General features: G+C 38.4%; 1 protein-coding gene across 3 annotated transcripts in view; it reads left to right on the top strand.

Moving 5' to 3' along the window:
• klhl29 (kelch like family member 29) overlaps positions 1-24,751 on the top strand; it is a 281,635-nt gene that overhangs the window by 196,524 nt on the left and 60,360 nt on the right. For all 3 annotated transcript variants that reach the window (XM_079888807.1, XM_079888806.1, XM_079888808.1), the window contains 2 exons: positions 8,805-9,001; positions 12,804-13,063. In XM_079888807.1, the coding sequence (XP_079744933.1) occupies positions 8,805-9,001; positions 12,804-13,063 (457 nt within the window). The remainder of the gene's footprint in view (positions 1-8,804; positions 9,002-12,803; positions 13,064-24,751) is intronic.

Raw genomic sequence — 24,751 nt, 5'->3', positions numbered from 1 at the left:
ACGGCTAGTCTTTAGTCATTGATTTTTTTTTTCTTTCTTTAAGACTGTTCATGATTTTTGGAAGTTAGTTACATAAAAACATAGATTGGCCTAATTTGATACCGAAAAGTAAGACCGCCTGACTGCCCCTTGACTAACTGCTGGGTTATACAAGATCTAAGACACCGTCTTAATATAATGGCTATGTTTATGCAACTGGCCCTTGATGCCCTTCATTTTTCTTGGCATAGTTGCTGGCTATTCACATTCACAATTCAAAGCCTCAGTCCAGTTGGCCGCCTCTATTCAACTGAATGTAGAAACACCGGTAAACACCGGACCTGTGTAGATGCGCACACACGTCCCTTTAAGATCCGCCTGCTGTCACTGACCTTGCATGGTTGTTTGGTGATATCAGACTGAAGGACACATGTTTTGGCAGGCGTTGTCCACAGATTAGCCTCCCCAGCTCGGAAATTCATACAGGATTAAATCATTGTTATAGCTCAGCTCATTGTTTCTGTAATTTGTCTTTTTGCGTCTATCAGTATCTTTTAAATTTCTTGCCATTTCACAGATGCATTTATTCAAAGCACTTTTGTGCACGCTAATAGCAAGAAGAGTTTCCCTGAAGCAGCCTCGGGTTAAGTGCCACGCTCAAGGGCAAAGTAATAAAAGAGCAGATTTGTGATCGCAGTACGTCTCCAGTATCTGGGTCACTCTCACCTGGGCATGAACCTGCCGAGTTTGATGCGCAATTCCTTAAAATCAACATGGAATGGCATTTGCTACCCATTTTACTTGCCTAATAAGGCATATTTCCAACCGAAAAAGACTGAAAATGTGGGGTGGGAATTATTTGGATTGGCAATAAACTGTTTATTAATGATAGCTGGTGGAGGGGAGGGGTTGAAAAGTTGGAGTACATGTGCACTACATACAGTAGCTTTTAGGTTTGTAATGCTTGTATTGAATCAAGAGTTTAATCTGTGGCATTTACATTCTCTATTAATCAAATGTTGTTGCTGTTGTTGTTGTTTTTTTTCTGCTGTTTGAATTTACAAACCTTAGAAAGATAAAACGCCTTCGCACATAGTTGTGCTTCTCTCACGTTAACATGCATTTAAATGAAAAGGAAAGGAGCAAAAAGTCTAGTGGGACAAAAATTGACCCAAAATTTTCTGACCCATGACCCTAAATTTCATGTTCCAATGTTTGAAGTTAAAAATTAAAATGAAACTGTAATTGATAGGTTATCAAAGCCAACCAGACAGACAGATAGATAGATATTGATTGATTGATTGATTGATTGATTGATTGATTGATTGATTGATTGATTGATTGATTGATTGATTGATTGATTGATTTTCTCTCAACATGGGAGCAGAAGAGGTGTCAGTCAATAAATAGGAAAACAAAGTAACTGATGTTACGAAATATATTTGAAAAAGTATCTCAGATATTTTAGTGTAAATTTAAAAGTAATGCATTACTTTACTAGTTACTTGAAAAAAAGTAATCTGATTACATCTCACGTTAATGCATTCCCCAGAACACTGATTTTCAGTAAATTCCACTTCCTGTCAAACCAATTCAAAGTCCAATTCAACTTCCTGTAGAGTGTGGCCTATTCAATTAAAATCCACACTCATGAATTTAAAGGCAGTCAGTTCTTTAATTTTGAATTTTGTTTTCGTTCAGGTTACGTTATCATGATTTTGGTGGGAAGATTCATTTCTAAATCCTATTTACACAATTTGATGTAAGAGTCTGGTATATGATATAATATCAATTCACGATGCCATGCCCTCATTTACGAGTTGGAACATTGTTTCCTTTTCCTGCTCTCGTCTGAGCCACATGCTATTTTTAGCGCTTGCGTTCTGGCATTAAGCTCATCTGAGGGGTGCGGAGAGAACATGCCACCTGAAGGATATAATGCACCTCCTAAATGTGCACACACGCTCCCCATCGGCCACGGGAAGAAGAAAAGCCATTACCCTCCCCTTTAGCGTCTGCCGCGTGGAGCGCGGAGACGGATCGCCCTCAGTAATTCCATTTTCCCCTCCGGATTTTCAATAAGTATGCTTGGTGCCACTTTAATTCATGGGTAGTGCAAATGCACCAAGCCGTCAGCGAATGTGTGTAATGTGAAACTTAGCTAGCTCAAAGTATCTTTGACACCACACTCTTATTTCTTTATTTATATACAGTAAGACCGCGCGTTTGTTTTACAGTAGATTTGGCCTTACAAGTGCGAGAAACGAGCAAGGTTTCATTCGGAGAATAGTGGGAGATCATTAATCCCGTGGGGTTTGACAGGCGACTTCTATGAAGGCACAATTACCTCCTGCACTGGAGGAAAGTCACTTTCTGAGGGGTTTTCAGGGAAGCTTGAAGTTTATATACAGTAATGAAGTTCCACAGTATGCGCCTTCATTCATATTTCATGCTGTAATGATTCGACTGCGCAACTTTCTCTCCGAACCTCCAAAAAAAGAGACTTTTTTAATATTTATTTATTTTTCCCATCATGCTTTTCGGTATCTATATCTGTAGATTTTTCTTTCAGACTTAGTATTAGTTTTGCATCAGTGCTGTGCTAAAAAATAATGGCACATAGGAGAGAGTGGGGGTAAACTGTGTCATTTTATATGAGTCGTCCTCTAGGCAAGCAGAAATGAGATGAAATGAAGTATAACTAATACTCCTAATTATATAGCAGGATGTTTGCCGTCAACTGAAATGAAAATAAATTATCTGTAACAACCATAGAAATCTGAATTCTCAAAAAAAAAAAAAAAAATTGTAAAACAAAATATACCCGTTAAATGTCAAACAGTCTTAAGTCTTGAAGCCTTACTTTGATTATAGTCTTATGGATATATCATTTATTTTGTAGACTTTTGCTTTTACAGAAAATGTATTTTACCTGACTTGTAGTTTGACATGCAAAATATACATTATGTAAATACATATACATATTTTTTATTTATACAGCTGTATATACAGTACATGATGCACACATCTGTACATAAGTCTTCTGTTCCAGATGTATACTATTTATTATTATTATTATTTCTTAGTCTTACTTATTTAAATGTTATTTCTATTCGTGTCATATATGCACAGTATGTATGTACAGTATGGTATGCATGTACCCAGAGCAGATTCCTTCTGTGTTTGTGCACACTTGTCAAACAAAGCTCGTTCTGATTCTGATTCAAAACAAAAACTTTATTAAATGAGCGACACATCTTACCCCACTCTCCTTTACCTCTGCTTTGAGGCCTTTTATTGCTGAAAATGACCACCACCTAACGCTGTAGCCCCGTGAGACATTTCTGTCTGGAAACATACATGAACAAAGATAATTATTGTGAAACAAGCATGTTTTCCTTTTTCATCTTTACTGGCAAAGGACAGATAAAATGAGCTCCAGATATTTTCAATTAATATTTTTCTTTGTGTGTGTGGTTAAATGTGTTAAGAGTCAACACTAGCCAGCAGTTTTATTGGACGTCCCCAGCTAATTTATAATCTGCGTTTGCACACACATGCACCATGTGGCCATCTCCAATCATCCTCATCCTCATGTTGGCTGCTAATGCTGAAAAAATGGCACTTTGAGTGAGAAAAATAATAGATGCTCATTTTTTAAACACTTTCTCTGCTCTATCGCTCACGGACATGCTGTCTTTCACTGTCTTTCTCTCTCTCTCTTTCTCTCTCTCTCTCGCTATCTCCATCTTGCTGAAAAACAACGCTTGCAATCAGCAGCTCCATAAATATGCACCTCTCTCCAAAGCCAGAGTGATTTCCATAATAAAAGTGCTCAGACAAAGCAAATTGCTACTCCAGCCGATTCAGATTGCACTAATTGACCTGGTTGATGAACATGCTTTTGTTTTATTTCTTTCTCTGTCTTTTTCCGTTCTTATCCCCCCCCCCCTCCCCCCTTCTCCTCTCTATCACCTCCATAACTTAACCCTGGACCAACATCCCATTCTATTATCTTAAAACCTATCGCCACGGCAATTAGAGAGGACAACAATAACAAACTCTGGCTTTTTTTGCTTTTCAGGAGGGAGTGGCGTTTCTTAATCTTTTCAGCTGTAGTTCCAGGGGCGTAATTGCACATTCTCCTCTTGAGTTGTCCTTCTCCTCCCTCAAGTACTCAATCATTGGAGACTAATGACACCCTACGCACTCCTATGTTCATGCACAGGGCCACGCTGACAGTGCAAATGACACCGGGGACTTTGTTTAGGTTTGGTGGGGGGTCACTCTCAAAGATCCAGTCATGGAACACCAGAAGAATGGCTGCTGGCGTCCTGTGGCAGAACTAACGTCCCCTTCTCTCTTACTCTCTCTTCTTCACTGTCACCATCCTCCACGCGCCTTCACCCTGTCCGTCAGTGTGTCTGTGTATCCTCCCGTCACGTTTTTTTTTTTTAGCTGTCGTAGTCTTCAACAGGTTATGCGTCCTGTCAAAGTCATTGTTGCCAAAAGTTACGCCAGTATTGTGTTAAAAATACTCAGTGTGTTTTCACCTATAGTGCAAGAAGATGGGATCTTCTCAGGCCACATTTGAGAAGTAGTTCGCCCCAAAATGTCATTGTTGTTTACTTCCCCCATGATGTTTTTTTTTAGCGCAATTTTCCTACAGACAAAATTGCGATTGTTAACTCATGATTTCTGTTCTGTCTGTGCGCACCAATCTTGCACTTCTATCTCCTCCTCAACCAGACCACCTAGAGACTTCGGGTTTTCGGCATTATGTTAAGGAAGGTCTAATCTCGGGAACGCACAAAAAAAAAAAAAAAAAAAAAAAAAACATAAAAAGATTTACTATCTCTTAGTTTTGTGATCCCATGACGTCAGAAAATTGCGCTAAAACACTCACTGAGTTTTTATTACTTGTCTTTCTTTCGGGAAACACAAAAGATCTTCGACAGTTCTGGATCCCTCAAAATTTGTTTTTTAGTTCCTCATTTAGTTCCTCGCACAAAGTTATTGTATGGCTTCAGAGGACTTGGAATATAGTGCATGACTTTTTTGCATTTTTTTAATAATACCTTTATGGTGCTGTTCTTTTAGATAGAATAAATCACAATCCACAATTTCAGAGTCTCATTTTGTGTTTAATAATTATACAGAGTTGAAACAACATGGGCTGAGTAATAATGACCAAATGTCACGTTTTGAAAGTTTTGCCACTAACATTATTTTTATAATGACATTTATATATTCTTCATACAATATATTTATATATACTCTTTGTATATTTTAAGAATTTAGTTGGAAATATTGTACTAAAACATTTAAAAACTTAATGTTTTATTTTCCCATCCTTAAATTAATTTTATGAATAAATAAATAAATAACTTTGTCATTATTTAAAAATATTATACAAATGATATATATATATATATTATATTATTATATTATATTATATTATTTAGTGCTGTCCAATTGATTAATCACGATTAATCGATTCCATCATAAAAGTTTGTTTATATAATATATGTGTGTATATATATATATATTATTATCATATATATATATTGTATATATGTGTGTGTACTGTATGTGTGTGCACATACAAACATATGTATGCATATATATGTGTTTGTATGCACACACACACACACACACATATAATATTATATAAACACAAACTTTTATTTTAGAATAGATTAATCACGATTAATCGATTTGACAGCACTAATTATATTATATTATATTATATTAATTATATTATATTTATTATTATATTATATAAACAACGAAGTAGCTAGCCATTACTGCTACGTACAGCAAATGTAAAAATGACCTTTTCTTTTTGTTTATTGCTTCCCAAAAGTGCCATTCTCTTAGATCATTGTTATAGTTACGTTGTGTGTTATAGTTTTATAGTTTAAGTTGTGTTTTATATCTGTTGGATTATTGTTTTGATATTTGAGGCAAAATCCAGAAGCTTTAAATACATGAAAGTGCACTTGTAGTAGTAAACTATGAATATGTTAATATAATGTAATTATTACTTTTATAGTATTTGCCATTTTATTTGTGTGCTATATGCACTGCATCCAGTTGTAGACTAAAAGGACAGTTTATATAAAAAAAAAAAACTAAAAAAACATGTAAGTTGTTGAAAATGTGATGAAATATTTTGCTTTAGAAACACTGGCATTCCCAGCTGCTTATTTTGAATGCTGTAGCATTTACACACTTGATGTTGTTAAAACATTGCATCATTTTGCAGAGAGTTTTCACTCTCCGGGAACCGTGGGAAGATGATTTTAGAATAGCATGAAACTTAGACAGCTCACCATCACATTTAAAGCAAATATGTAACGCTAGATCGAATGGCCAGCAGTGTAATCAATAAATTAGCTGGAAAAATAATCACCCGAAATGACCGTTTCTTTGAAAACCTGCAGGCGGATCATCACAGTATTGGATACTGAGCCAAGAAAAATATCTAGAAATCACCTCATTTTCACCTAATGGCCTTTCCATGTATATCGGCTTTCCGTCTGGTAGCCTGGCAGTTATCTGGTGACTGTACACATCAGTGCTATCTTCAGCCGACACTAAAACACAATCAACGGCTGCGTGGCTATTCATTTCACTCCTCCTGCCCTTGACCTTCAGGGGATTATCGTTTCACTCAGAGCATAAAACCCCTGATGCTGCTCATTATTCACATTTCCCATCCCCCCCATGGGAATTATTATTTGAAGTGATCAGGGCAATTGCATGTGAAAGACATGAGCAGGCAGGTAACTCTGGGCTGAGAGTCTCACACACCGATACCGAGAGGTCGTGTGTCGTGAATGTGCTCGGGGTGCTGGACGAATCTTATTAACGTAATGAAACGCTTCCATCTCCGCCAGTTTACCGTGCAATCGCTCCACGCGGACAGGCAGATTGCGTATCAGCCCTCCTCCCCTTCCATGTCTTTCTCCCTCCTGTCATTCTTTCTGTGCATTTGTGCGTCACCTGCACCCGTCCTCAAAGCATGCCATGATGATGATGTGTCATAAAAACAGTCTTTCATTCTTTGATTCAGATTGTGTTTAATTTCAGATGCAAGAAACCGAGTGCACTTTATGCTTTTCCTGTAGGGTCGTTCTACAAAACGGATGCCTTTTGTGTACAAAAGAAAAGAAAAAAGATAAACAATGCATAACTAGTGCCAACTTTTACTGTGTTAATAGAGAGTTTTGTATTTTTTATCTTTTTTTGTGTCTTGAGAATGCCATTTTTCTACTCTCTATATAACATGCACATTTTGATGTCCAATCCAAAATTTTGTACAGTTTGTCTCGTATATTTTAGTTGATAGTGTAGTACTAAAAAGTTGTTTTTACTCTATTTTTTTACCATATGTTTCCTCTTTAAACTAATTTTATTTATTTAAGATAATAAATTAAATCTAAATAAAATAATTTAAAAATAATATATATTTGTAAATGTCTATAATTATATTTTAAATGATACTTTTAAAATATAAACTTTTTATTATATAAATATAAAATGAGACTTTTTCATTTGAATAATTATTTATTTAAAAAAATATATATTTCAAATGAAAAATAAAGTGAAATGAAAAAATATATATAAATTTGTCATATTTTAATATTTAAAAAAAATGTCCTTTTGTGTTTCGAAAAAGAAATAATTTCATACTGCATTAGAAAAACATTAGGGTGAGTATTTTAATTTTAGGGTGAACCTTAAACCCCCAACCTTATTTAAGACCCCCCGAACTTTATTCCTTTAACCCCCCAAAATATATTAAAATGTATTAATTTGCCTGCATTTTATTCACACCTGAACACATTATATATCTAATCTTACAGACACTTACTTTAAAGGGACAGTTCACCCAAACATGAAAATGATCTCATAATTCACTCACCCTCAAGCCATCATAGGTTTATATGACTTTCTTCTTTCAGCCAAACACAATCTGAGTTATATAAAATAATATTCTGGCTCTTCCAAGCTTTGTAATGGGAGTGAATAGTAACTGAGATTTTGAAGCTCCAAAAAGCACATCCATCCATCATAAAAGTAATCCATACGACTCCAGTGAGTTAATAAATGCAGAAAAATATTCATATTTAGAACTTTATAAACTATAATCACTGGCGAGTCGAGTTCCGGCGGGAGAGTGACCTATATATGACGTATTTTGAACGCGGAAGTGCAGAGGATAGAGCAAAACTAAACAAACAGGATTTTTAAAGAGGAATGTGGGAGGAGCTTGAGTTTGTTGCCCAGCTCTATTAGTTTGAACCACGAGAGTCGTCTACTTTCACCTAAACTTGCGCTACTCCTACATCCTACGTCATGCGTCGGGTCAGAGGTCACTCTTCCGCCAGAACGAGACTCGCGTACGGCTGTTATCGGAAGCCAGTGATTATAAGCCAGTTTATGAAATTGTAAATATGGATGTTTGGATATAAATATGGATGCGCTTTTTGGAGCTTCAAAAACTCAGGCTCTATTCACTCCCATTGTAAAGCTGGGAAGAGCCAGGATATTTTATAATATAACTCCGATTGTGTCCCGCTGAAAGAAGTAAGCCATATACACCTACAGTTGGATGGCTTGAGGGTGAGTGAATTATGGGATAGTTTTCATTTTTGGGTGAACTATCCCTTTAAAAATGACTTTATCAAACTGGAAAAGGCAGCCGTTGCATAGAATCATCCTGTAATGGATTTTGGGTATGCCATAAGGCTTTCCTTTAGGTCATGACCTCTGTGTTTGTGTGTTTGGTGTACGTCTGTGTGCGTGTGTGTCGTCAGGTCGTCCAGAGAGACGGGGACTGGAGAGAAGCTGGAGCTGAAGATGACCAACATTGGTGCAGATGTGCTGGAGCTGCTGCTGGAGTTCGTCTACACCGGCTCGCTGGTCATCCACTCGGCCAACGCCAAAACCCTGCTGGAGGCCGCCAACAAGTTCCAGTTCAACACCTTCTGCAAAGTCTGCGTGTCCTTCTTAGGTACGTAACTCAAAAGATCCCAACATCCATCAGATGAAGTCATGTACAAGCTGCGTTTCTCTCTCTCTGCGGGATGATGTATTCTTTCATTTGGATAAAGGTCAGAGAACAATTGCATTGAAATGTCAAACCCAATGTCTCAATCTCATCCAGCACTGATTATTCCGATCAATACCAAATATGGAGGAAGTTCAGATGGCATGTAGGCGTCCGATGTGACCATCAGAGTGAGGAAAGCTCTGGCAGGAGATGAGGAAAAATTTAGGCAGAGAAAGTATGAGTGTTTCTTCACTGTGAACTTTTAGACAACAAACTCTCTTAAACAGGCAATAAAAAGCTAACGTTTTATGTATCATAAATCCTATTTTCACACTTTTTTAATAGTTGTACAAAATCCAGATTGATTGGAAATGTTGCACAATAAGAATTTTTCTTATTTACTCTACTGTTAAAAACTTTGGAGTCGGTGAGATTTTTTTTTAAAGAATTTTATTCAGCAAAAATGCATTAAATTGATTTAAAAAAAAAATCGGAACTTTCTATTCATCAAAGAATCCTGAAATAAAATGTATACTTTTTTTTTTTTTCACACAATCTGTAATGAAATAGTTTGAAAGTTTTAAAACTATCATATATATTTGTATTATTCATTGTTTTCCCTTGCCTCAGACTTTCAGTCTTAAAATATGTAAATCTATTTGATGGTTGAAAGTTTGGGACATGGGTAAAATAATAAAAAGGCATTTGAACAAAAATGAATGTTAAAGACATGGTGAAAAAGTTCTCCAGATGGTTTAATTGCGACTTTCTTTGTAATAAAAAGAAAACAAATGTTGAAATATGTTAGTTGTCATAAAAAATGACATGAAAGTACTCTTAGTTGAAGAAACACTCATATATAATGCTAGTGGAGCCGCTCAGAAGTGGTTCAGCGAATGTTAACTAATGAAAGAGTCATGCTGATGAGGTTTGTGCTGCCATTGATATACTGCACATCTTAAGAATGCGGACAAAGACAAACTTTTGTTTTAAACGGTCATTTGATCCGGCATTGAGATCACTTATTGATTTGTTTTTTTCGAGTCTATTTGGAAGTGTCTGTAAGACCCCAAAAAATGAAAGTCAGCGTAATGCATTCAGAAACAACAGGTTGAAGATTGGTTTGTGCCTTTGGGCAAAAAAAAAATCTGATTGCATGTCAAAGTTACTAAAGTACAAAACAATTGATTAAGTCCAGCAAGGGAGTGTTGAAATAAGGGGAGCACAGGTTTGGAAATATATCTCAATAGGCACATAGTCTGGGAATTCCAATAGCGCATATTATTACCAGAGCGTGTTTTAAAATCGGTTTAAGAAAAAGAGGTTACATCAGCTGAAGTGATATTGATAGCAAGGTGCAGCCCATGTGTTAGTGCCGGGCGCTGCTGTTTGTAATGCCACACACAGCACCGTTGACTCAGAAACTGCCAGGCCGGGCATAAGCCTCGCTCGGCGGTCGGTCTCTGCGGCACGCCATTTATGGCCTCTGGCAGAAACCTCACCTAAAAAAATAATAATTTTTCCTTCCTCCGGGAGTGGAAGAAGACGAGTGGCCCGTTTGGCTTATTGGTGATGGCACGCTGCAGGCCTGCCTCCAAAGGCACAGACATAATAAAAGCCCATCTGCCTCCACCAGACGCTCACTGAACCAGTTTTACAACAATTTGTACTCTTATGTTTTATTTTGGAGACAAATTGGGTTGCGTAAGACCTTCACTGTCACACCGATGTCATGTCAGAGTGCTTTCATGCCGTCCACATTTATTATGTTTATCTGAATCAGGTTGCATCTGTTCATTTGATTCTGGTCGACAGAGACAGACCGTTTTGCATTGCAGCAAGCACAAGTTTCACTTTCAGTTACTTAATTAAATAGAATAAGTTTATAGTTTTTTTATTTAAAATTTACAATTGAAATGCTCGCGAGAAACTGTTGCGTGCGCACGCGAAATTTTCACGTGCACACAAAAAATGTTTTCGTGCTCATGCGTTACAATTTGTTGATAACCTTTTTCCTTCTTGCGTTTCTGCCATCTTACTAGCATGGATGTGCTTTAATTAATAGAGATATTTTGTTCGAGCAGTATCAAGGCCTTATGTCCACTTTAATGCATCCTCTGTGGCGACCATGGAACCGTGCCACTAAATGGACTGATGGCACAATAGGCGGCTCAGTGTGCAGTGTCCTGTGTCCTAAATGCCAAGTTCAATGGTTCATAAAAATATTGGTACAGTAACAAGTGCTCAATTTTGATTTTGTTAAAGCAGTTTGTCTAGTATGAGGCTGAGGCAGCTACTTATTCGTATTCGTATTCGTCACTTGTTGACATGTGAGCCTGCCCTTTAAATAATGCGAATTATATATTATATATTAGTACTCTATATCTCTGCTCACAGTAATCTGCTCACAGTAATCTCACAGCATTTTTACGCCACCTGTAAGGAATGAGTTAAATCTGACAAAGTGGTTTAATAAATGCTTTATTGACCTTTTTAGCACATGTACTGTACCAATATTTTAAAATTTTCCGTTAAAGTTGTTACCAGGCTAATATAAATATACTGCCCTAACGAAATCCAAATTGTGAGCTCTTTTTTACTGTTCCAATCTTTTTTAATGAACCATTAAACAATTTTAAATGCAAGCATATGACATGATTAAGTTTGGGGTCTGTAAGCTTTTTTAAATGTTTTTGAAAGACTCTTATGCTCATGATCAAAAATACAGTAAAAAAAAATAAAAAAAATATTACAATTTAAACAGTTTTATTGTATTATACTTACACTTTTAATGTTAAATTTTGTTTAAATGTTTAAAGTATGTTCTTTCTCTCTCTCTTTCTTTCTCTCTCTCTTTCTTTCTCTCTCTCTTTCTTTCTCTCTTTCTTTCTCTCTTTCTTTCTTTCTTTCTTTCTTTCTTTCTTTCTTTCTTTCTTTCTTTCTTTCTTTCTATAGGCACACTATTTTTATCATAATTAATCTTACATCTTACATTTAGTAGCTGCAGTCCTTAATTTGTTTTGTTCAAATTTACAAAATGTATATAATAATTGAGTACATCATGAATCCATTTTCCAAACCATGTTTTTTTTTTTTTTTCTTATCCTGAATCACTACAGTACACCTATAATAAACGTTAATATTCTGACTATTTTAGACTGGTACGGGTCGTTCCACTGCGGAGTATCCCAGTACCTGCGTGACTCATCATAGACATAAACAGAGAGAAGTAGCTCCGGCTACAATGTTCTTCCACAAGACACATGCAGTTCTGTTTTATTAACCTCTAGAGCACCAAAAGTCACAGACTGCAGCTTTAATTATTCTTTGCAAATTTGAATTCGTAAGAGCCTCTTAAGAAAACACTCAGACTGGCAATCCAGACTTATATTCATTCACCACGACACAAGTGTCAGACTCATATTCTGCTCTTGCGGTGTAAAGTAGGGCTCTCCACTTACAAAAACACACTTGCCTTGTTTAAAACATGGACCTTTGCACCCGCTTGGTCAAATACTTTAAGACGTGACTCAGCGGGACTAAAGCTGAGCTTCACCTTGCCATTCTAATCCGTGGGACAGCGTCCCAACCCGCTGCACTGAGCTCAATTGATTTGTTCTGTTGTTCGTCTCCGGAATGCCTTAAGCAGGGCCCCTTTCTGGAGCCTTGAGATATACAGCACAGATAGCTTTGCTAGAGCCCTCGTCCCCTCTGTGCTGTGATCTTTTATGGATGTGAGCGCCTCTCTTGTTCTCTTCTTCAGAAAAGCAGCTGACTGCAGCAAACTGCCTGGGGGTTCTGGCCATGGCTGAGGCCATGTGCTGCACGGAGCTACACAACATGGCCAAGGCCTTCGCACTGCAGAACTTCCCTGATGTGGCGGGACAAGACGAGATCCTCAGCGTCTCCAAAGACGACCTGAACAACTACCTGTCCAATGACAGCCTGAACACCAAGGCAGAGGAGCTGGTTTATGAGACCGTCATCAAGTGGATCAAGAAGGACCCAGTCAATAGAGTGCAGGTGAGATGTTCACATGTGTGTGTGAAGTTGTTTCAAATCTGTAACTTGACAAGCTACTTATTAAGTGTGGGTGCTGTAAAACTACCTTTTGTCCTCCACTGTTTGGGGCAGTCGTGGCCTAATGGTTTCACACAGACAGTCAGACTGGTAACCCGAAGGTTGCGGGTTCGATTTTTTGCGCCACAGCAAAACATATCTGCCCACTGCTCCGAATGTGTGTGTCCACGGTTTGCAGTGTATGTGTGTTCACTACTCACTGCTCCTAATGTGTGTGCAATAACTTGGATGGGTTAAATGCTGAGGACAAATTCCGAGAATGGGTTACTATACTTGGCCTTCACTTTTAAAAATGTTTGATAAAATTTGATGATAACTTTGAAAACATGCGTTTGGCTTTCGACACAAAATAAAACGTGGCACTTTTCTAAGCGGGTAAAAAGGATAACTATAATGTATGGCGGAATAGCACTTGGGACTCGGGAGCACTTCGACTCGGCGCAGTAAAAAGTCACGTTGGTTCTAATGACAGAAATTTTTATTTTAAGTGCTCCCAAGTGCTATTCCGCCATACATTATAGTTATCCTTTTTACCCGCTTAGAAGAGCGCCACGTTTTATTTTGTGTCACCATACTTGGTCGTGTAACTACTCGTGTACCTGTATTTAAATAGGGAAAACGTGGAGGTGTTTGAATGAACTGAGCTAAGCTAAGTGCTATCAAAGTGTCGCCGCGCGCCAGAGCGATTGAGTGCACGCACTGTGACGAGAGAGGTATGTATCAACTCGTCTTAGTTAAAGGAGAACTCCGGTCAATTTTAACATTGAGCTCATTTTTTTGTAAATTTGGAGTGCTGTCAGTACAGAGAACAACGACAAAAATCGGTGTTGCCTACACCGTGTTATCCTCTTTTTAAAATTTGTACCCTGTTGACTTCAATGGGGCAAGTTTTAAACCTGCTTTTAGCCTCTTAACATCCTTGATGTGTCATTACAAGTGCACAGGTCATGTGAGTGATTCCTTCAGAGTGAACACGGTGAATCTGACTGCAGTAGATGTGAAAGATATGAATAAAAATTATGTTTATTCAGCCAGCGCACATACCTGTATTTATTTCCTGTTTTCGGCTGAAGTCCACAGTAGTCGATTGTCGAGTTCACGCGCATAGGTTTAGTACGTACGATCATGCGCCCGAACTCGACAATCGACTACTGTGGACTTCAGCCGAAAACAGGAAATAAATACAGGTATGTGCGCTGGCTGAAATAACATCACTTTTATTCATATCTTTCACATCTACTGCAGTCAGATTCACTCGTGTTCACTCTGAAGGAATCACTCACATGGCTGTGCACTTGTAATGACACATCAAGGATGTTAAGAGGCTAAAAGCAGGTTTAGTACTTGCCCCATTGAAGTCAACAGGGTGCAAATTTTAAAAAGAGGATAACACGGTGTAGGCAACACCGATTTTTGTCGTTGTTCTCTGTACTGACAGCACTCCAAATTTACAAAAAAATGAGCTCAATGTTAAAAATGACCGGAGTTCTCCTTTAGTTAAGGGAATAACATAGTTTAATATGAAAAAAACGGTGGAGTGTTCCTTTAAACTTTTATTTTTTAGTTAATAAATAAAAAATATACAGAGTGATCAATGCAGCCCGATTCCCAAATTAATGTCTCTTATGAACCGTTTTTTTAGTGAATCAAAACCATTCAACACAACCAGTGTAGATAAAAACTACCCACTGCTATATGTGCCCATAAAATCTGTTTCTGATCCAGCATACAGATATTGAGTGTTTATTAAAAAAAGTCTGTACTTTATAAATTTTTACTGTCTGTTGTTCACATTGAGACTTAAAACCTAGTAGGCTGTGTTTTATTTAGAACTGTGACTGCTTCCAGTTTTGTAGTTCTGTGTGAAAGCTGAATTTTCCCTTTTTTTTTGTTGAGACACACCAAGGGTTCAGGCCCCCTGAAGTGCCTTTGTTTCTTTATGGATCAAAAGACCTGTCTGCGGTGGGCTAGACAATTCAATAGGGCTTTCTCAAATCTCTCTCCACATTGAAGAAGTTTTGGCTTCCCGGAACCCCGAGAACAAGAGGTCAACACCATTTTGCTGTCCTTGCACTTCTATTTCTGCTACCCTGAAGAATACTGTACATTCAGGCCACTCGCAGCAAACATAAATAAGAGAGAGCGGAGCAAAGAAGCGTGCAGGAGCCAGCAGCCGAGATCAGATATTCAGGGGCCGTGTGGCATGACATTAGACCCTTTGGAGTACTGATGGGGTGCTGAGACTGTCTGAAATGGCTGAGCCATGTGTGACAGTGCTGCTGCTGCTTAAAAAAAAACTCATGCACCACCACAAGTTTCTCTCCGCTATAAAACGGCCCGCGACTGCGCACAGTTCATAAACAACTCTGGAACATTGGGATGCGGATGCATTTTTTACAGTCTTTCTGTGTGTCTCTCTCTTTTACTGAATTTCACCCCTTTCCAGACCCCGATGGAAGCGTTTTGATTGAATCCACTGACTTTCCTAAGGATATATCAGCTCCAGTTGTCACAGTCGATGCACAAACGCAAAGGCAAATGTTTGTTGTTGCTCTGAGCAAACGTTTGTTCGCGGAGCTCTACAAACATGCTCCGGCGGTCTGAGATGGACGAGAGATGGGAATCGTTTTTGGCCGAAACTATAGATAATGTAAAAATAACAGCTTTTATGCTTCACGGTAAATTAGTGGTGAATTAGTGGGCGGCGCGTTGGGCTGTGTACAGCCGCCAGACCTCCATGCGCAGTGATGTATGGATCTTTATTGTGCAATCCTTCACGCCGTTGCACAATTTGCATTAGTTTATTACAGTGAGTCAACATGCTTTTTATGTGCTTGTAACACAAGGGCCCGCGCGAGCCGCTGGGGAAAGAGCCGAGCTTAAAATAGAGCTTCTTACGGCACACCTGGGACCGGCGCCGAGCTCCTGCATAAGATGTGAACGATCAGCCTGTCCTAATGTTAGTAAATGATCTTTCTTTTGTCCTTGGTCCAGTAGTCATACGTCTAGATGGACTGGCTGATTAATGGCGTCACGTGACTCATTCCGATCTGGATTAGTGTATGAGAGACTGTGGGAAGAAATTGGATTGAGAAAGATATGTCATTCAGAGGTATGAAAGAAGAACTCAGTGTTTAGCCGTGTGTTTTAACACTTGCCTAATGAATAAGAAGGATCAGCCGGGTTTACTGAAGCATTCAGAACACAGATCTATTCTCAAGCAGCCAGACTTTTGGCCCTTATATACTCCTGGAGAAAACATCTATTAACCTGTTAATATGGATCAGGATGATATTAAGGTTTGAGCATACAAACTGCTGTGACAGTTACATCTTAAAATTAAATTCAACCACTTTTCATAAAGAAACAAGAACATGGTCTTATCAATTAATGATATATGCATTCTTGCATAAATCATTCTTCATTCTTTTAGACAGACATATTTATTTGTATAAATATCGATTAATCCTGATTAAAGCTAAGTTATTAAGTCAAGAACATTGGGTGAATTTTTTTTTTGTCTTTTGATTTATGATGAACAGCAGCGGACATTCACAAATAGAAAACGGTTATTTTAAATTGTAATAATATTACAGTATTTACTGGAGTTTTGATCAAATAAAAGCAGAAGAGACTTCCTTCAAAATCATTTAAAAATCTAACCTTTAACTTTTGAATTGCAGTGCATATTTGTATATATTTGATTACTTTACAATAGACTCGTTGTTATTTTGCCTCTTATTGATATATTGTTTCTATGTATAATCAACAGATTTTTTTTTTTTATAAAAGCTTGGAATGTTGATTCCTCTCAGAGCTATTTTTTAAGTCCCTATGGAAACATGAATGAGATTTTTTTTTTTTTTTTTTTTTTGGTGAGGATTTTTCTCACCTTCACTGGACAGTAGGAAAAGAGATTGGAAACAATTGGAGTGTAGAGAGGGGAACAAGACCAGGAAAGAACCAAAGGCTTTAGCTCATACTTTATTTTATATTTCTTTACTTCTTGATCCAAAGTGGCTTAAAAAGTGAGCAGTAACGATTGCGCTCTATTGAACATTCAAGTCACATAGTTTCAGTTCTGACTTTCCTGTGAATCAGTTAATAACGACAATCTGATTGCTATCAGCAAATTACAATTACTGGGCAAAGATTACATCAACTGCTTAACATTCTTGAGCCAAACTGATAAAGTTTATAATGTGTCCCCAACACTTTTCTCATTGTTCTTATGTTCTTCCTCTTTTGAAGCCCCAATTGCAACGTGTACTGTATGTCCTGACTCTACTGTTTTGCCCTGTGTGTCAAATTTGCTTCAGACGGTCTGATACTGTAGGCCAGGGGTGTCCAAACTCATTCCTGGAAGGGCCACTGTCCTGCAGAGTTTAGCTTCAACTTACCTCAACACTCCTCCTGGAAGTTTCTTGTATGCTTAGTGTAACTGATGTAGGCCAGTAAGAGCTGTGTGTAAACCTCACTCCCCTGGCGTCAAAAGCTGTGCTAGCGACTGACGCTAGCGGCTGCGGTCTTTAGCTTCCTTGTTAGCGGGCCCGTCTCCCACACTGGAGACGCCGGTTCGAGTCCCGCTCGGGGCAGGTAGAGTAGGACCGGTTACATTTCGTGCCATGACCCAGATGGGAGTGAGGTTTACGGGGGGTGAGATTAACGGACATAGACCAGTAAGAGCTGTGTGTGTAAACCTCACTCCCCTGGCCTCAAGAGGCGTGCTAGGAACTGATGCTAACGGCTGTGGTCTTTAGCTTCTTTGTTAGCGTGCCCGCCTCCCACACCGGAGACGTCGATCCGAGTCCCGCTCGAAGCGAGTCGAGTAAGTCCAGTTTAATTTGGTGCCGTGACCCGGATAAAAGTGAGGTTTAGGGGGGTGAGATTAACGAACGTTGGCTAGTAAGAGCTGTGCGTGTAGACTTCACTACCCTGGCCTCAAAAGATGCGCTAGCGCTGCGGTCTTTAGCGCCCTTGTTAGCGTGCCCACCTCCCACGCTGGAGACCATGGTTCGAGTCCCGCTCAGAGCGGGTCAAGAACTGATTACACAAGTAGAACCTTGATAAGCTGGTTCAGGTGCGTTTAATTGGACAGGACAGGACAGTTGCCCTCCAGGAGCAGAACTGGATACCCCTATTGTAGGCTAAGATTACATTGTTCAAAAGAGAAAGCGAGCTTCATAGTCTGACTGCCTCCAGTCACTCAAATTTCATGTGCAAAAACAGAATGTGGCAAAGGCTTTGATAAACCTCACTCTCTGTGCCATGTGTTCACCTGCCGGGACCGAGCAGCAGTGACTCCGTCACTCAAACGCTGACTAAACTTCCCAAGATTGCTAACAGCACGGCACTGGAGCCGCTAAAGATCAGGCCCCTGCCCTGCCGAGCACGGCATGTCCAGAGTCCGACCCACATGCTTTCAATTACAGACACCTCCCCTCCCGCCAAGTTCCGTGCAAAGGAGCCATTAAAGAAACGCCCTGGATGATTCCGTACGACGCTTTATCGTGACCGAACGGTGAGGCGGCCTGACAAAGAAGGTTGATTAATTGCATCTCCTTTGAGGAGAGAACTAATATGCAGCTGAAAAGAATGCTTAATGATGGTTTTTGCACAAGGGGGCAATCTGCATTCACCCTCGGCAGGGAGATCTAATTCAGCAGTCAGAAAATAACAATGGATGTACCAGCGTTGATGCTCTGTCCTGGCAGACAGCACTCATTAGTTGCCGGGGTCATGTTTGACTTGAGGGCAGAGGAGAATCTTCCCATTTCAGCCTTTTAATGAGATCAGAACTCGTTGAATTTGCAGATGTTACTGAGGACTTCAATCTCACCCCTCATTCTGTCGGAGTATAAAGACATGCAGACTGGATTATTAACAATTCGAAATAACCATTTAGTCTCAATTAGAACTGTTAGTATAGTAATATATAGAAGTGAAGTGCATGAGTTTATTATCATTTGCAGATAAAATGTGCAGGCTGGTTATTATAGTCTTTATATTTTTATATTATTGATATTAAGTATACGAGAGCTTAATTTCACATCATAACTTTTTTTTATCTTTCTCGCCCTGTGGAAAGAGTTTGGTCTACTCTGTAGACATACTCTAGAGTTTACAATGCAAAGACGTTAGCCAATAATCAAACATGCTCTCCTAAACTGTCTCTCATTATTTTGCACTGGGAAGATTTATTCATTTTAGTGAATAAGGTGGATGGTTCATATATAAATGAATCAGTTTAAAGATATATTCAATTTCACATCTAACATAAATGTTTGTGTTTACATAATATGTGTGTGTAGGTATATAAATTATTATATTTATATACAGTATATACGTACACACACATAGTATGTAAACCCAGACTTTCATGTTAGATGTGATAAATCGTAATTAATCGATTTGACAGCAGTAATGAATTAACATAAGCCAAGAAGTAGCTAACTTTAGTAGGTAAAGTTCTGGCATGGTTCTCTAAAAGTTATGAGCAAACATTCCTCCAGTAATTTTAATAGAACGCTATCTGGTATTTAATAATGTTCTCAAAATTTCGTTTTACGTTTTAGTTTGACGTTTGTCTAATGTTTTTTAAATGTTGCTACTTGTTTCAGAACATTTTAGAGAACATTCAAAAGTAGCAATTCCATAATGTTTGCAAAATGATAAAATGGAATGTTCCTTTAATCTTTACATAACCAACAAAATTATAATAATAACTTTTATTTTTAATGGATGTTTTGAATGTTGAGAGAACATTCAGAAATAACATTTTCATAACTTAATAGGAACATTAGCAAAACATTCTTAGAACATATTTTTGTTTGCTGGGTTTACACGGTTTCTTTTTTTTTTAATTATTATTCATTTGAATCCAATGCTTAATGGGAAAGTTCATTTGTTTAGAGCTCTTTTTTCTGATTTTGGTTTGAATCAAATGTTGTTATTCTCAAACCCAACTCAGAACTATTTTTTGAAGGCATTTTTGAAATGCCTACAGAATGAAGGAAATAAATGAGAAAAATAATTAACGAACCAAGACTGCTGAAAAAACGGCCCGTCGCTGTTGAGCTTCGTTGAGACGGCAAGTCAGGTTCGGTTCCTGTGCGTATAACTCTGTTGTGTTCACTCTTTCAAAAGCTGAAAGCCAGACATAAGGCCAACTGAATCTCGCTTCAGTGCGCACAGACTCTTCCCTCCCTTTCTCTCATGAGAGGATACCCCCCAGCTGAACTCCTCTGTCTTGTGTATGAGAGAATATTTCAGTGGCTCATTTCTTTCTTCCTGGCTGATGTTATATTTAAGGGAGACTAAATAAAGCTTCTCCACACTCGATATCTTCTGCATAAAAACAACATGAGGCCTCTCACACACATTTGCTCTGTTCCTAAACCTGAGTTGCCAACAGAGACAGTCTTTTAAAATATTGTCTTTGAGCTCCCGACTGAAAGGCTTTTGCAAAAAAAAAAAATATATATACCGCCTCTTAAGATACCTTGTTTTGGACCAATTTTATGTACACTGCAAAGAAAAAAAAATTCCCTCAATTTTCATTTATTTTTCTTAGCCCATTGGCTGACATTTTTTCTTGTTTTAAGCACAAAGTTACTACATTTTGGTCACTTTTTCGAAAACAAGACTTAATATCTTAAGTAATTTTCTCCCCTAGTAAATGTATCCTGATGTTTAGATATTTGTACTGGAAAATGAGACAAAAATACTGAAGAAGAATTTTTTTTTATGCATTTTTCAGAAAGCAAGACATGTTATCTTATGACGTTTTGCTTCTCAAGTTATAGTATCTTGATTTAATGTTTAGATATTTGTACTGGAAATGAAGTGCTTTTTTTTGCAGTGTATCCCTTCACTGAGAATGCAAATCCATAATGCATTGCAACAAGCACAGTGAAAAAAAAATCTACAAAAAGTAAGAAAACTGTTGATGAATAAACGTTTATTTCGTTAAATACTGAACATATTCTGCATTTTACTCAGTATTTGTGCATTGTGTATTTTTGTTAGCATGTCAACAGACCAAGGTCTGTATTGGAATCTCTAGTGAGTCTCATGTGAAGTGCTGTGTGGCACATAGTTACTGTTTCAAATCAGTCATTTATTAGGCTCCATGATGGTTAGGATGCTGCCTAGTTAGGCAGCTCACTTAGTTTTGGAACAGAGCAATAGACACCCATATGCTGCTCCTGCTGCCTATCTGACGGCTGGAATTGGGAATTGCTCCATGCGCTCTTCTTGTCACTGAACGGCCCCCTGCAGGCGCACACTTAGACTCTGTCATTGTGCCGTCAGACTGATTAGCCCTGATGTTGGAGTCGCTGTGTGTGTTGTGCTTTGACGCGTTCACTACTGTTGTCTTCATAGGTCGTAGAGTTTTCGAGCTGATGTTGCACATGCAGGTTTAATGTGGCCGGTGAGGTGTGTAAGTATTGTGTCTGGGACAGGAAGGTGAGATACCGCGCCATGTCTCGCTAGTAAGCCGATACCTCTTGCATATTGAATGAGTCGAGCTAATGCATAAAACTTTGTAAAGTGCTGCTGGTGGAGGCGAACAAGTGAACTGCATGCCATTTCAGGACAAATTTAGGTATTCATTTACTTTTAAAATACATATAAGTACATACTCTATATTGATACATTACATATATAGTCATGTATTAGAAAATATATTTTTAATATTTAAATGTTAATTTTTATTTATAAAAATTCTAGATTTTAGTCATGCACACATTTTAATAATGTATGTATATACTGTATGAATACACACAAGATTGTATTCAAATAAAATGTGTGTGTGTATATATGTATATAAATATATATACACATACATACATATTTTGATATTTCTAAAAATTGTAGATTTATATCTAGATAGATTTGATATTCTTTTTGATAATCAAATGTTTATTTGATATATTTTTGATATTTATAAAAATATCTATATTTTCTATTTAGAAATATTTGATTTGAATACTGATTTACTTTTCAAGTAACAAGTTTAGTGTGTGTGTATATATAATAATGCATACAAATCTAAAAACATGAAAAAGTATTATTTTTGATAATGTTCATTTATATTTTTTGATATTATTATTATTTATACAATTATAAAAATCCATAACCATTAACCATAATCCATGCATTTCTTAATGTATATTTCTGCTGCCGAGAGCTTATTGTGTGATCTCCAGTCTTCTCATGCGTACAGCACAAAGGCCCGTCACCTCCCCGTGGTGATCAACACCTGACAATTTGACGACAGGAATAGAAGGACCCCTGTCTCTGGAGGTCCCGGATGACAGAAGGGAAATGCGCTAGCGGCATGCCTGGACACGAAGACAAATAGCTCTACGAGACAGCAGAGAGAGGATAGGGACTCATCCGCTTTTCCCACACTGGGAAGCGGAGGTGTATGAATTAGCGCTGATTCCCAGATCCGACCCTGACACGCCCTCCTGATGAAGTCTGTCAGGAACAACCGAAGCGTCCAGTTTAAGCGGAGGATGTCAGATCCCTTTAGCATTGATTTAATGCACAGGAGATTGGCGTCGTTAAGCTCATTGACAAATTGAGCCTAGCATTGGAAGGAGTCTAAGCACAAGGTGCTGGATACATGAATATAGATGAGGCAGAGATACAGGATGTGTGTGTGGGAGGAGTGTCTGTGTGCAGATAATGCCCTTAGCGTGAGTCGCCCTGGTGCTGTTTATGGCTGAATAATTGTGATGGGTGCGCTTCTATAGCGTGGTGTGCTGGGTTAGAGGTCAGAGAGGGTAAAAACAGCCCAACACGGCTGCTTCGCTGTAAAAAACAAATAAAGAAATATATTGTTAAGCATTCCTGGGGGCTTTCAACTTTATACAGATCAGGGAACACTTTATATATTTCTTTTCACTTTATATTTATCAATATAATACATATCTGTCATGTTTAGTCAAACATTGAGCCTAACAATAATACACACACACACACACACACATATATATATATATACAGTGAGGAAAATAAGTATTTGAACACCCTGCTATTTTGCAAGTTCTCCCACTTAGAAATCATGGAGGGGTCTGAAATTGTCATCGTAGGTGCATGTCCACTGTGAGAGACATAATCTAAAAAAAAAAAATCCAGAAATCACAATGTATGATTTTTTAACTATTTATTTGTATGATACAGCTGCAAATAAGTATTTGAACACCTGAGAAAATCAATGTTAATATTTGGTACAGTAGCCTTTGTTTGCAATTACAGAGGTCAAACGTTTCCTGTAGTTTTTCACCAGGTTTGCACACACTGCAGGAGGGATTTTGGCCCACTCCTCCACACAGATCTTCTCTAGATCAGTCAGGTTTCTGGGCTGTCGCTGAGAAACACGGAGTTTGAGCTCCCTCCAAAGATTCTCTATTGGGTTTAGGTCTGGAGACTGGCTAGGCCACGCCAGAACCTTGATATGCTTCTTACAGAGCCACTCCTTGGTTATCCTGGCTGTGTGCTTCAGGTCATTGTCATGTTGGAAGACCCAGCCTCGACCCATCTTCAATGCTCTAACTGAGGGAAGGAGGTTGTTCCCCAAAATCTCGCAATACATGGCCCCGGTCATCCTCTCCTTAATACAGTGCAGTCGCCCTGTCCCATGTGCAGAAAAACACCCCCAAAGCATGATGCTACCACCCCCATGCTTCACAGTAGGGATGGTGTTCTTGGGATGGTACTCATCATTCTTCTTCCTCCAAACACGTTTAGTGGAATTATGACCAAAAAGTTCTATTTTGGTCTCATCTGACCACATGACTTTCTCCCATGACTCCTCTGGATCATCCAAATGGTCATTGGCAAACTTAAGACGGGCCTTGACATGTGCTGGTTTAAGCAGGGGAACCTTCTGTGCCATGCATGATTTCAAACCATGACGTCTTAGTGTATTACCAACAGTAACCTTGGAAACGGTGGTCCCAGCTCTTTTCAGGTCATTGACCAGCTCCTCCCGTGTAGTTCTGGGCTGATTTCTCACCTTTCTTAGGATCATTGAGACCCCACGAGGTGAGATCTTGCATGGATCCCCAGTCCGAGGGAGATTGACAGTCATGTTTAGCTTCTTCCATTTTCTAATGATTGCTCCAACAGTGGACCTTTTTTCACCAAGCTGCTTGGCAATTTCCCCGTAGCCCTTTCCAGCCTTGTGGAGGTGTACAATTTTGTCTCTAGTGTCTTTGGACAGCTCTTTGGTCTTGGCCATGTTAGTAGTTGGATTCTTACTGACTGTATGGGGTGGACAGGTGTCTTTATGCAGCTAACGACCTCAAACAGGTGCATCTAATTTAGGATAATAAATGGAGTGGAGGTGGACATTTTAAAGGCAGACTAACAGGTCTTTGAGGGTCAGAATTCTAGCTGATAGACAGGTGTTCAAATACTTATTTGCAGCTGTATCATACAAATAAATAGTTAAAAAATCATATATTGTGATTTCTGGATTTTTTTTTTTTAGATTATGTCTCTCACAGTGGACATGCACCTACGATGACAATTTCAGACCCCTCCATGATTTCCAAGTGGGAGAACTTGCAAAATAGCAGGGTGTTCAAATACTTATTTTCCTCACTGTATATACAT

The sequence above is a fragment of the Squalius cephalus genome (genome assembly GCF_949319135.1).
Source record: "Squalius cephalus genome assembly, chromosome: 12".
NCBI classification, from domain to species: domain Eukaryota; kingdom Metazoa; phylum Chordata; class Actinopteri; order Cypriniformes; family Leuciscidae; genus Squalius; species Squalius cephalus.
The sequence above is the reverse complement of the archived record's forward strand: the minus strand, read 5'-3'. Positions and strand labels throughout refer to the sequence as shown.